The sequence below is a fragment of the Acinonyx jubatus genome, chromosome A1 (assembly GCF_027475565.1).
Source record: "Acinonyx jubatus isolate Ajub_Pintada_27869175 chromosome A1, VMU_Ajub_asm_v1.0, whole genome shotgun sequence".
Lineage (NCBI taxonomy): Eukaryota > Metazoa > Chordata > Mammalia > Carnivora > Felidae > Acinonyx > Acinonyx jubatus.
This window is the reverse complement of record NC_069380.1, coordinates 65,835,470-65,849,773: the sequence shown is the minus strand read 5'-3', so window position 1 is coordinate 65,849,773 and position 14,304 is coordinate 65,835,470. Positions and strand designations below refer to the sequence as shown.

General features: G+C 41.0%; 1 protein-coding gene and 1 long non-coding RNA gene across 5 annotated transcripts in view; both read left to right on the top strand.

Annotated features, from left to right (window-relative positions):
• The window catches only part of ABCC4 (ATP binding cassette subfamily C member 4), a 370,199-nt gene that overhangs the window by 329,291 nt on the left and 26,604 nt on the right, over nucleotides 1–14,304 (top strand). For all 4 annotated transcript variants that reach the window (XM_053217139.1, XM_027065098.2, XM_053217143.1 and 1 more), the window contains one exon: nucleotides 8,927–9,016. In XM_053217139.1, the coding sequence (XP_053073114.1) occupies nucleotides 8,927–9,016 (90 nt within the window). The remainder of the gene's footprint in view (nucleotides 1–8,926; nucleotides 9,017–14,304) is intronic.
• Nucleotides 9,033–12,367, top strand: LOC128314522 (uncharacterized). The gene is made up of 2 exons (XR_008296263.1): nucleotides 9,033–10,981; nucleotides 11,126–12,367. It is a non-coding gene; the product is annotated as an uncharacterized LOC128314522 (long non-coding RNA).

The window sequence follows — 14,304 nt, the reverse complement described above, 5'->3', positions numbered from 1 at the left end:
GTGCTGACAGCTTGGAGCCTGCTTCAGATTCTGTGTCTCCCTCTCTCTGTCTCTCTCTGCCCCTCCCCTACTCATGCATGTGCACGCACACTCTCTTTCTCTCAAACATTAAAAAAAAATTTTTTTTTAAATCAGGATACTCCTTTCAGAACCACAATGAGATGCCATCTCATCCCCAATAGTCACTACTATCAATAAAACGGAAAACACTGGGGCACCTGGCTGGCTCAGTAGAGCATGTGACTCTTAATCTTGGGGTCAATATGTTCAAGCTCCACCTTGGGTATAGAGATTACTTAAAAAAAAAAAAAAAAGAAAGGGAGGGAGAGAGGGAGGGAGGGAAGGGAAAGAAAACACCAAGTACTTGGAAGTTAGTGGGAGAGTTTGAACCCTTGTTCATTGCTTGTGTGGGTATAAAATGAGGCCACTGTGGGAAACAACAGAGTTTCCTTAAAAATACAAAAATAGGATCACATAGGAATGATCATATAGAATGATCTTATCCTATTACCAACTCCACCTCTGGTTTTGTAGCCAAAATCATCGAAAACAAATTCTAAGAGGTACTTGTACACCCATAGGTATTCACAAGAGCGAAAATGTGTAAGTGGTCCAGATGTCCTTAGGTAGGTGAGTGGAGAAAGTGTGGTGTGTTCACACAGTGGACTGTTATCCGGCCTGCAAAAGGAAGGAAATTCTGACATGAGCTAAGGCATAGATGAACTTTGACGTTGTGCCAAGTGAAAGAAACCAGTCACAAAAGGACAAATACCCTAGGATTCCACTCCTATGAAGTACTTAAGCAGTCAGTTTCCTGGAGACAGGAAGTAGAATGGTGGTCGCCAGGGGCTAGAGGGAGGGATGGAGAGTTAGTGTTTAATGGGTACAGAGTTTGGAATTATAAAGAAGAATTGTGGACCTAGACGGTGGTGATGGCTACACAGTGATGTGAATGCATTTTAATACCACCGAATTGGTCACTTAAAAATGATTAAAGTGGTAAATTTTGTGTTATGTGTACTTTAGCACAATTAAAAAAATATTTAATAACTCTCCTATCCCTGATGCTTCTATGCTTTTTCTTTTTTTTTAATTGAAGAATAATTGACATACAGTATTAGATTCAGGTGTATAACACTGTGACTCGGTACTTACATACATTATGAAATGGTCCTCACGGTACATCTGGTGACCTTTTTTCCACCTGTCACCTTGTCATCATCTTCATCTATTTTATCCATTCGGAAAAAAGAAATTTGTTTTTTAAAATATCCCTTTCAGGAAAAATGGAAAGAAATTTGCAGCACTTTCAACCCCTATGTTTAAAGATTTCCTCTGGCTGTTAGATTCATGACTTCGTGACTACAGTAGAAAGTAAATGAGTTGAAATTCCCAAGTTTTGTATTTCGGTGTACCTATCTCTGAAATGGGCCAAACGAGATTAGTGAGCAGAAACAATGGGCGTGCCTGTAAAGTACTTTCATGTCCTTGGATGAAAGGACCTAGGAACACGTCCCGTGTTATTTTTAATGCTTCTTAATAAGAAATGGTTGTATGCTTGTGTACATAAAAGAACTGTATAAATAAAGAAATAACGTTGGATGTTTCTTGGCTCTGCCAGTAATGTTTTGGAAGCACATCTGAGCAAAGACTAAATACACCTTGACATCACCACAGGTTTTGGTCCTCTTCCATAACTTCCCACCCTACTTTGGAGCATGCTGTAGGTGCATACTCCGGAGAGCATGCTTACAAAACAGTACTAAGCTTTGTACCCATGGAGATAATGATCACCAACCATTGTAAACACACAACCTTTCATTTTTCACTTTGTGTGCCTTTGTCTCTAAGGGGCAATGTTTGTTGATTAAAGAGAGTCTAGAGAGACCGTGTAATGTGTAAAGGGTCCCAGGGTATCTTCTAGGAGGCAGCCAGGATAGAATCTTTAAGATCACATGACCCACATTTTTATTCCGGCCCAGTCTCAGAACTGTGTGAGTGACCCTGATGACATCACTTGGCCTCCGAGCTCCAGTGTCCTCGTCCTTAAGCCAGGTCTAGTAATTGATGCCTCACAGATTTGTCATGAAGATTTAACCGGATGAGAAAACGTCTGTGGCCCAATGCCTTGCTCTTAGAAATGCTTAGGAAATAGTAACTATTTTTACTAAGGATCAGGGCACTAGCCTTTTGGGTGTTCTGGTTACTTACGTAAAAGTAAGTAACAGGTTCTGGAAGGACTTTGCTCTTTAATTTCTATTTATGTTTTTGTGATCCTTGGTGATTTCCTTTACATCTGTTGCTTATCACACAAACCAGATTATTTCTATAAACTTAAAAGAGTGAAACAAAAGTGTGCACAGTAAGAATTCGAGGGTAAAGTGTAACAGAAACCTATCAGCGTTCTTCTCGCAAGGAGCAAGAGAGAACATCACTTTGTTTTCTGGCCTCCCTCCCACCTGCTCTTTCCCAACCACCGCTCTGTACCCCACTGATACGCTGCAGTGCCCCCTGAAGACCCTGGCATCCTTTCTCCACTCCCCCCACATGCTCGCTTTTTTCTAGCTCTTCCGGAGGCTGTGTCTCCAATTTCTGTGCTTGTTTTAATCCCAGATGAGTTACACAAGTGTGAATAACTCCTAATATTTGTGGAATCCTTCACATATTTGAGCCTCTTTCCCTACTGTCTCCGCCTTCATCCTCACAATTATATGGTTATCTTCATCTGACCCATTTAAAAATTGAGGCACAATGAGTTTAACCCACTTTACGAGCATGTGGCAGAGCCAGGGTTCCTGTTTATGTCGAGGATGTTCTCAGGCAGGTAACCGCTCCTCCAGGGACCAGAGCACATTGCTGACTGCAGTCCCCCCTACAACTGCTGTGTATCACAATTCCGTGGGCACACCCATGCAGACACAAATATTCCACAAAACACGATTACTCTTAGTGCTCTGCACTCTACTTGCTATTATATCCATTCTGTTCTAGTTCATAGAAAAGACAAAATGGTCATGAGGCACAGAATTGATTTCATGATCCGTTGGCTGCACCTGCAGTTTGAAAACCACGTTCCCTCACTGTTCCCTGCTTGGCTGGGTTCCTGATACATGTTAGCCCCATACCTCGAGCCCTGGTGGTGGTCCTGATTCTCACAGCAGCCCTACAGGGTCAGCCCTGTTTTCCAGTAAGGAAACAAAGGCTGCTGGATACAGTTAACTCAAGGCACACTCAGCACTAAAAGAAAATCAATTCAGGAAAAGGGGTTAATTCCCTTACGTGTCATGGGCTAGCGTCAGGAGAAGATACTCGAAATCTTACCTTGCTAGAGCTGAGAGCCCTCTCTCTTGACAGTGTGACTGGCTGCAGAGGTGGGAACAGCTGTTGGCCTGGTCCCTTAAAGGACGACTTCCACCACTCTTTCCACCAAAATGAATAGGAAACCGTTTCCTTGTGTCTCAACACCCTGATTTAGGGAACTAGGGAGTTTGGAGCTGTCTCTGCAGAGCAGAATGAAGGCATGTTGCTTGGAGTTCCCGGTTTAGGTGAGCCAGGTCGGCGCCCTGTTCCCTGGCTCTGTGTCGCTGTGATCCTGGCTGCAGCGGTGAGCTTCCGTGGCGGCCCGCGCTGCCAGGCTCGTCTCAGTCACTGCTGACCACGCCATCAGAGATCAGAACTGGGAGAGGTGTGATAGCAGCCAGGGCCGTCGTGGGAACGGGAGGCAAGGGGGCGGTGGGGATAGTTGGGGGCCAGTCCCGCAGGGAACTTAGGAAAACACCGTATTCTTTGAATGTACTCCTTGATTTGTACAATTTATGGAGGAAGTAAAACATGAAAGTGCTTTCTAAATAATTTTACAAACAGAATGGGTAGCCAAAATGGACACTTGTGTGCGCTCCTTTGCGCTTCCTTTGCGTCTTTAAATAGTTAAACGCATTCCCCAAAGAGAATAGCAAGATGAGATTATATTTAGGGAATAACTTACTTATCTGAAAGGATCTGGAAAAACGGATTTCAAAACTTTTTTGGATGGATTCTCTACATCTAAGGCCCCTTTCCTTTTGGCACCAAGAAAATGTTTTCAGTTGAAAAGTGATCCCATGCAAATTCATTATTTACGATTGCACCCCAAGGGTTGGCACAGATCAACAGCTATCATCTTCATCGTGATTAAACAGATTCGCTTTTTATATTTAATAGACTTTTTAAAATCAAAGCAAAACCTAGATATTTTTTAAGCAGTCCACTGTGCTCCTTTGGTATTTCTATTCCCTGGGTTATCCTCAGTGGGTTGGAAAAGGCTAAGCGAAGCTGTCTCTTTAAGACTTCTTCGTTATTACCTGGTTTTCTTTTCTCTCTTTTTTTTTTCTTCCCTTGTTGAGAACAAAACTCAGAGAGAAGAGGTGGGTATGCTGTTACTAGTAAAGAAATACAACTGGATTCTAGCCTAATGGAGTCGGCCTTTTGTTTCTGACACTGAAGTCTTCATTAAAGCCCTTGGAACTGCTCCCCAGAGCTCCTGACCTTTCTGTATCGAAAGAGGACTTTACACGACTTAAATTCTTTTTCCTTTGTCGGCAAACAATGTTCTTTTCTTCTGAATATGGATGATGATTGGTTCATTCAGGGGCTACAGGATTTAAAAAAAAAAGGAAATCAAGATTTAAAGCTACTTCAGGTGATTGTCTCATTCTTGCAACTGGGAGACGAGCTGCCCTTAATAAAGGTCCTCGGCTCAGAAATGAAAATGTAGCTGTCAGGACGCATGGAACCAGCAGCCGCTCTGGGGGATATATTTTAGTAGAGGGCGGTTTCCTGGTTGGGGGCTGGAGTGATTAGGGTACAGTAAAGTGTTGTGCTTTCTCTGCCTGGTTTGTAACCACTTGTATGGTTTTTGTCTTGGACCAGGGTCGTTTTAAGCTTCTGAAGGTTAGTGGGTAGGGTTTCTTTTTGGGATAATGAGAGGTTTGTCTTCCAGTAGCATACACAAAAGGGCTAACAAGACCATGGTTCTCAGTCTCCCCGTTGTGTTGAGGGATTATCAATTTACTACGCCAAATGCTTTGATTCAGAGGTGGCCATTTTGGGTCACATGGCTGATACGAACTTGTGGTATGTTTGTAACAAAGGAAAAAATTGCTGAACATGGCACAAAAGATAAAAAGAAAAAAAAAGTCAACTTGAAACTGATAAAAAAAAAAAAAAAAACAACAACCAGGTTTGATACTAATGTTTCAGTTAAAATATTACCCCAAACAAAAACATTGGTTTACCTAACCATAGCATGCCAGCTAACTCTTATTAAATGAGGTTTAATTGTGTACCTTCAGAAAAATATATACTTAGGCTAATATATTTAGTGTATATGTTTACATGAAGGTTGTATGTCCTACCATAAATCTCTACACTGAAATGTTCTGCCTGCAAACATTTTTTACAACACTTATTCATTGTAAGATTAGTTTATTAACTTCAATTGCTTGGAGGTGGGTACTTTAAATAATAGTATCTATCAGAAATGATAATTAATTTGACCCTTATCTGCTCTTGCAGTGTGTGTCTCCTGTGAATACTTTTATCACCTTTTGAAGATAATATAGTGGTTTCTTACTTGGCAAGTGGATAAAAGCGGGATAGATAGAAACCAAAACGAGCACCATGCATAAAGCACACGGGCATAGTAAAACAGACACTGTTAACAAATTGCCTGCTGCTTTTAAAGAAAAAGGCAGCTTCATTCAGCTAATCTTTTAATAAATCATTCTCTTCATTCATGTTTTGAACGAAATTGTGCTCATTTTGAAATACATCTTTGGCATATCATAACAGAAAAAATTATTCTAGTTTACTGAACTACTTTGTTCTAATAGCTGCTAACTAAACATGAGCAGTCACCTGCTGTATCCCTTTAGATTGACTGTATGGATTTAAGTGGGGACCCTTCTTGCATTGGGAAATGCTGAAAATGTAACTTTTTCTATTTATGATAGCAGTGACTTGCTGATAATTAGCAGGGCCTCCTTAAGGCCTACAGATAGCTGAGGTCTCTGTCTAAAACTCAGCATAAAGCTGCTGCAGGCTCAGCATCAGAGTGAGCAACTTCGATCTCGGCAACAAATCCCACATTAGTGCCCCAGTCTTTGGAGAGATGGATCCATTTCAGGAACTTTCCCAAAGAGAAAAATGTGAAGGGGGTGACGAGAGGGACCCTTCCTGTTAATGAAGTAGACGATCGAACTTTAAACGTGTGCTCCTGTGCCTGTCCTGTTGAACCACCCAAACCGTGGCTCCCAAATGGGCAGATACAGGGCCTTTTCATCGTTTCACAAAGGAAGAAAGGTCTGTCTTTTAACAACAAGGCAGTTTTTTGGTAGGTGAGCTTAGGTAACACTTCCATAGAGTGTACTTTGGAAGCCTGGTGGACACTTTTTCCTAGACTTCTTACCAGATGTGCATTTGCGCTGTGACAGGCACATGAAGGCCAACAGGTCATGTAAACCTGGATAGGCTCGTGGTTGCTATGAGCAGAGACCACCTCCCACTTCTTTCACTGGCTTGAAGCCCATCCCTTAGCCTGTTCTCTTTCAGCCCCTTCATCTCCTTAACCACCAGTCCTCAGAGTCTCTCAGCTTGGGCCCCAGAGTGGATACTGCCCATGGTTCAGAGCCTTGGCAGGACGGGGCAGAGCATCAGGAAGTGAGGAAGGTTGGGTAGCAGCCCTCCCCCATCGTTTTTATAAACCTCAGAGAATCAGCTGGAGGAGGAGACGCATTGGCCTTGATGGACTCTTTGAGTTGATAATTACAAAGTAAGATCAAGTAGAATCTGAAGAATTTCTGAAGTAGGATGAATGAAGAATTTAAAATCCCAAATAGAATGATGATTATTCCCCTGACAAGGAACTCTTACTGTTGCTTAAATTGTTGTTCAGTCTTTGGTCCTAAGTTCGGTAGTTTTAGGGTAGACTATTTATTTATGACAGTGAAAATTTTCTTTTATGAAGCTTTGCATATAAAATCGTGCCCCAAAATTAAAATAGTAGAAAGATAAAATAAGTATTGCAGTAGATAATAGGAAAAAGGGTGCTGTATTGGGTTGAATTGTGGTTCCTCCAAAGATATGTCCAAGTCCTAACCCCTGGTACCGTGGTCTTTGGAGGTGTAATTGAGTGAAGGATCTCAAGATTGACTGGGTGATGCGTATATCCCGTGATAAGTGTCCTTATAAGAAGAGGAGAAAAACACAGATGCAGCAGGGAGAAGGCTTATGAGAAAGTTAAGGGTGACTTTTAACTGGGGTCTTGGGATCGTGCAGTTCAGTAATTTATTTTTGAAACATTGAATGACCAGTGATTTTTCAGTGCTTTTGGGGCATATTGGCCACTTACTTTATAAAAATGATGGTCCTTTTTAAATGTCTTTCAATATTTGGAATTTGCCTTCAGGCATGCACAATTTTTTGGTGGCACACGTCTCTGTCTTCTGCATCCATTTGTCCCTCCTCAGTCTTAAAAATGTTTTTTTTCAACGTTTTTTATTTATTTTTGGGACAGAGAGAAACAGAGCATGAACGGGGGAGGGGCAGAGAGAGAGAGGGAGACACAGCATTGGAAACAGGCTCCAGGCTCCGAGCCATCAGCCCAGAGCCTGACGCGGGGCTCGAACTCACGGACCGCGAGATCGTGACCTGGCTGAAGTCGGACGCTTAACCGACTGCGCCACCCAGGCGCCCCCCTCCTCAGTCTTAAAATTGAGACCATAGGAAAAGATGGTCCAGGAGGCTCTCTGAGTGTCATTCTTCTTCGCGGCTTGAGAAAAGTTTACCTTCTTAGTCCTCTCAGGCTTTTGAGAAGAGAGGAGGAATAGTCCAGCCCCAAGGTCAGGCAAGATTTGAGGCTGGTGATTCCCTCGAGCCGTGCTTGGATGCCTGTGGAAGAGTCCAGTCTTCTCTGATTCCCCCATCTGTGTGCATCTCGGTGCTGTACCACCTCTAGTGTCTGCTGTCCGTGTTCTTACGGCCTGGGTTATCAGAGCCTTCCAGAAGAAAATGTTAATGGCCTACCTAAGGTTATGCACCAGATTCTCTCCTGAAACCCAGAAAGAGGCATATATTGCAAGAGTAATTTAATTGTGGCTCCTCCTGAAGCACATGAATAGGAAGAGCTATTTAAATTAAAATCATTTTATTATGACGCACGTCACAATGGGTTTCAGGTTATCCTCCCCTTGCAGTTAATAACGAGGTTCTGTGAGGCATGTAATCCTGATGCACAGACAAGATAATGTGGGGATTAGCTGATGCAAAACCATAGGCATCTCCTCGAGAATAAAGGCGCCACTGGGCCCATTAGTTTACATTCTCTTTGGACAAAAAAACAGGATGTCCCCTTTGCACATGGGGACAGATTCCCAATCCAAGAAAACTCTTCTACCGAAGGAGGAAATATCCTGGCTTCTTCATCAGTGCAAATGGGAACATACCTGAGAGTTTGCTTTGAGTCACAAATGTCAACTAATCGTCCTGTTGGTGTTTTCCAGTGTCACACCAGGATTGATAATAAACTCACATCTCTTGATGTAAAGCCCCTCAAATAATTATATCCTTGTTTTTCATGTTTAAGCAGATATTACTAGGAGAGCATTTTCAAAAACCAAACCTTCATTTCTCTTCTTCAGTTTCTTCTTAAGACGACACACTTCAGCAGTTTCTTCTGTTAGTGTTCAGCGGTCCGGAAGACACTGGGGGTCAAACTTTGTAGGATGGAAAATTAATAGATATACTATTTTGTAAACAGGCATCTGCAACCTTCGTGTTAACGATTATAGTGAATTCTGGTTTTTATATTTTAATTCTGTTTTGGAATTTAGCATCGAAATAAAATGAAAAGAGGCTACAGTAATAACATTCACTATTCTGGAATATTTAGGAACCTGTTTTATTCACTGGAACAATGAGGAAAAATCTGGATCCCTTTAATGAACATACGGACGAGGAACTGTGGAGTGCCTTAACAGAGGTAACTTATCAAATGCAATTATTGTAAACTCGTTACCATCAGTATATATGTACGTACTTCTGGAACATTGCAGGTAGTTACTGGGAACTTAACTGGTTTAACTGACTGTCGACCACCCAGGAGAACATTGATGACGTGGATATACTTAAAATGTATGTATTGATGATGATGCGAACCAAAAATGAAGTGTCTCATGTTTTCACGGTTAACTTTCTTCCTAGAATGCAAAGCAACTAGATACGTATCTTACTTGTCTTCAGCAAAGCTTGAGGTTATATTTATGGATTCAAGTTTTGGTGGCCAGTTAGCCTGCAACGTATATTTCACTTCTCTGTTCTTAGGGGGCACCCGCTAAATAGAGACAATCATAGTTTTTCATTATTAACTGAAAGATAAATGAGCTCATCCTAATGAAATGCTTTGAAGTTTTATAAGAAAGTGTTTGTAAAGGTAAATAATACAGCTAGAATGTGTAATAATTATTTTTGACAAATGTGTCATTTTAATGCTACTGAGTAAATGTAGGTAACAGGACCCCGGAACTTTTGCTAAGTTTTTATACCGATATATTCATCTCTAGAGGATTTTCTATTATTTGTGCAGTGTTTCCATTTGGACCATCTCTTTGAAATTCCCTGCCCTTGCATGGAAGGGCATGGAAGGATATCGGCTGTTAAGATGCTGTTGGTTTGTATATTTTAACACTAATCATTCTGTGTATTTGCCCTCATTCTGCAATTGATTCCAAGCTCCCGGAAGTCAGAAACCACATCATACTTCCAAATCTTGGACTTCTAATCCCTCATGGGATCTAGCTCAGTCTTTTGCTTTTAAAAAGCCAGCCCTTAAGGGGCACCTGGGTGGTTCCGTCAGTTCAGTGTCCAACTCTTGATTTTGGCTCAGGTCACGATCTCACAACTGTGTGCCGACACCGTGGAGCCTGCTTGAGATTCTCTCTCCCTTTCACTCTGCTCCTTTCCTGTTCTGTCCCTCTCTCTCAAAAATAAATAAATAAACATTTAAAAAGTACCTAATAAATAGGTACTAAATATTTGATCTTTTCTTTTTGGGAACGTGTGGCTTATTTCTTTTTAAAAAAAATCTCACAGATCCCAGTGACTGATCACTCACATTGTGGTTGTTTTGCCTCAGTGTGTTTGTCATTTAGTGTCACCCTTCCAGGGAACACTCTGAAATCTTTCAGTTTATAGGTGAGCTGTGACTGTGAGCAGGGAGAGTTGGAAGCTCGACGGTTTCCTGCCAGTAATTCTGGTTTCTGAAGGCATGTCAGTGCTGAGTCTTTACACACCCACCCTGCTTTCCAGTAACTGAAGGGATTTTATTTGCCTAAATTGGGCCGAATACTTCACCTTGTCCTTCCTACTTGAAAGCACTTGATCTCTGATTTCAGTTAAGTTTGTGAGTCTTTCTCCAGTGAAATTCTAGAAGAGGAGGTGTGTAGAACAACAGTTAGCCATCAAACCTAGGGAAAAATAGGACGATCCACTGCTCTTGAACTCCTGTGATAAACTTAATGGTGTAATTGTGGCACACCTCAATAAAACAGGAATTACTGGCAAATCATTTTTCTCTTTGTTTCAGAGCTTGAGATCCCTCCTCATAGATTCCCAGATAGTAAAATTACTCTAGAAACACATTGTCCCAGGACCATGAAGAAATGTTAATTAGGAGACAAACCATATAAAATCTTAGAACTTTGATCATCACTTGTATTTCATCTTCTTTCTTCTGCCAAAATTAAAATAAAATTTAGTAGCCTGCTAGAATTCTAAAAGTAATGTGTTGCAAGTGGTAATGGTAAGATTTACCTTTATTTTCAACTGCATTTGGAACTTCCTATAAATAGGAATAAACATGATGGTTTAACAAAGTGAAGTGAGTGGTTTTCGTGTGTTGCTTATGCAGCTGACCTCATTGCTTCGGCGCTACCTCTCAGAGTGAGAAGTCATGCCGGAGTTGTATTGCTCTAGGAATTGTTTCTTCGTGACGTGTGTATGTTTTTCAACGAAAGGTTTGGCAGATTTTCTTAAAACTTGGATATATCATTGTATTTTACAGTATGATTCCAGCTGTTTCAAGCATATATAGATTCTGGAACATGTACCTGATGAAGGCACCAAAACATAAACCTTGCTTATTTGGGGAGTAATGATAAGTGATTTTTTTTTTCTTTTCCTCTTTGACTTTTCTGAATTCTCCAGATTTTCTCTCATGCACCTTATTGCTTTTATCATCTGGATCATACTCCTGGCAGATGAAATGCAATAGACCTTTTCACAGTCATTGTAAAGGTTTCATGAGCCTGCTCAGGGAGGTTGGGATCATTCTGTAGTAGGTCAGGGACTCTTTACCTGGATTCCTTAGAATCTCCAGGCCTTTACACTATGGAATAAGAATCTTCCCTAAAAATTGTACCCATGGTGTAGTGTATGTGCATTTACCTGGAGAGACGCCATACAGAGGATTCAGCATACAAGTCTAGTGCCATTCAGATTCTTCTGGATTTATCCTGTTCAGTCTACCCATCGTCTCCGTGGCTTGCTGCGTCCCTTTACATCTGAACCTGAGCATCATAACAAGTCCTGCTCTTTAACAGATGGCAGGAGACCTGGTATCTTTGGCAGCTCCCTGTAAGGTGGACTGAACACCCTAGTCAGCTGGTCTACAAGTGATGCCAAACTGGAAACTGGAACCCAAGTTCACAGGGTCGGCTTGAGAGCCAGTAAGAGAGCACTACTATTTTCTCTTCTTTAAGAACTTGAATTAAAAGGAAAAGATGCTTTTTTTTTTTTTAAGTCTTCTTAGCTGTGTTTTCTCCTCCTCTCTTGGATGAGTTGGGTGTTCAGAAGGGAGACAGTTGGCCAGCTCATCCAGGCTCTTTTTTCATATATTGACAAATAGCCATAAACCAAAGAAAGTTCATTAGAAATTAGTAGCGGTAAGGGCACTTGCAAAGCACCAGCAGTTCCTAAATATAAGTAATGACTAGAAATGAAGCAGTTTATTAGTCAAGGGGCAAAAGATCATACTAGATAAAACTCAGAAATTCAGCGGTATGTTACTTCTTTAAAAAAAAACAAAACAGCTTTAATACTGGGATATGTGACCAAGAATATGGTACATTGGGGCACCTGGGTGGCTCATTTGGTTAAGCATCCATCTCTTGATTTTGACTCGGGTCATGATCTCACAGTTCATGGGTTCAAGCCCTGCGTCAGGTTCTTCGTTGATGGTGTGGAGCCTGCTTGGCATTCTGTCTCCCTCTCTCTCTGCCCCTCCCCTGCTCATGCGCGCGCGCGCGCTCTCTCTCTCTCTCTCTCTCTCTCTCTCTCTCTCTTTCTCTTTCAAAATAAATGAACAAACATTAAAAAAATTTTGTTTTTAAGAATATGGTACATCATGTCAGAACTGTGGAGAAACCATCTAGTTACGTTCAACACTGATGGTATCTCTATTAGAATACAGGTACATCTCATTATACAGGAAGCCAAGACCAAGAACTCTGAGCATCAGCAGTGTATACATGGGGAAATGTAATTCAGCTCTTGCTTTCCTGACATGTTGCATTTGCAGTTTCCCCTGGGCCATGTATTTTGGTCAATGGGCTCCCCCTTTACTTCATTTACTCTTGGCTTTGTTCTAGCAAAAGCCCTTGTCCACCTGTTGATTGCATTTCAGTGTCTCTCTTCTCTTTCTAGCCCACATCAGCCTTTCTTCTTTGAAAAGTCAGAAAGTTCCACGGAACGTGGAGATCATTGGACATCTGTGTTAACCTCCTGTGAGGGTGCTGGCACCTGGTGGATTCAGTACACGTAGTATATGATGATGGAAATGGGTGTCTTATAAATTCAGTTTATTATTTTCAATTTTGCTGTAATTAATTATTTTCCTAAGCTTAAAAATCTGAAGTACTCTATACTAAGTCATTTTGAATACCATTATTTGACCTGTTTTCCTTAAACTATAATTTTAATTAAATGCTTTGTACATTTTAAAATATTTCTTAATATTTATTTTTGAGAGAGAGAGAGAGAGAGAGACAGAGCATGAGTAAAGGAGAGGCAGAGAGAGAGGGAGACACAGAATCCGAAGCAGGCTCCAGGCTCTGAGTTGTCAATACAGAGCCTGACGCGAGGCTTGAACTCATAAAAACTGTGAGATCATGACCTGAGCCGAAGTTGGATGCTTAACCAACTGAGCCACCCAAGCGCCCCATATGCTTTGTACATTTTAAAGTACAACATTATGATATCTTGAAGGTACATAGTTGTAAAGAATACATTTCTTTTACAGTGACATTTAGTAAGAAAATAGTATTGTATAGATAATCTATATGGATGTATTTTCCAATTTTTATAGGAACACATGTCACAAAATGGGATACACTTGTGGCTTCTTTCACACATCCAACAAGTACCCTTCAAGACTTTTTAGAGAGGCATCCTTATAGATTCTAGAACCCCTCCAGTCATTAAAAGAGACAGTAACTCTCTTGGAGTAAATCTCAGGGAGAAGATGGAAAATAAAGCCAATGCATATGTAATCAAGCTTCTGTGCTGATATAGGTGAAGAAGAAAAATAAAGCAGAACATGAAGGGATGGTAACTGACCACATTATGGATAGATGATACCTATTGATCTCTTAGTTTGTATCAAACACTGTTGGAAACCCTACACATACTGACTCGTTTTCTATCCCAATGTTAGAAGGTAGACACCTTTGGAATTATTACAGTTTTATTTAAAGGTCAAGAAGTTAAGATAGAGAAAGTTCAGGAACTTGCCCAGTTGACAGTACTCATGCCTAGGCAGTCTGGCTTCAAGGTCCCAATTTTTTATTTAAAAAATTTCAGGGGCACCTGGGTGGCTCAGTCGGTTAAGCATCCAACTCTTGATTTTGGCTCAGGTCATGACGTCACAGTTCATGAGATCGAGCCCCATGTCACTGACAGCACAGGGCCTGCTTGAGATTCTCTTTCTCAAAAATAAACAAACTTCCCCACTCGTGTGCGCACTCTCTCTCAATAATAACCTTTAAAATAAAATAAAAAATGTTAAATCACAAGAGAGTAGAAGTAATAGTATCATGAACACACATGTACCCTTCACCTAGATTCACTGGTTAATATATTGCCACATTTGCTTCCTCTTTTCTGCGGTCTCTGTGGTGCTCAACTGCTGGAAAACAAATTGCAGAAATCTTCATTATAAGTTGCAATTCACCCTTAGATACATAAATATATACCTTATAAGATTAAGGACATCCT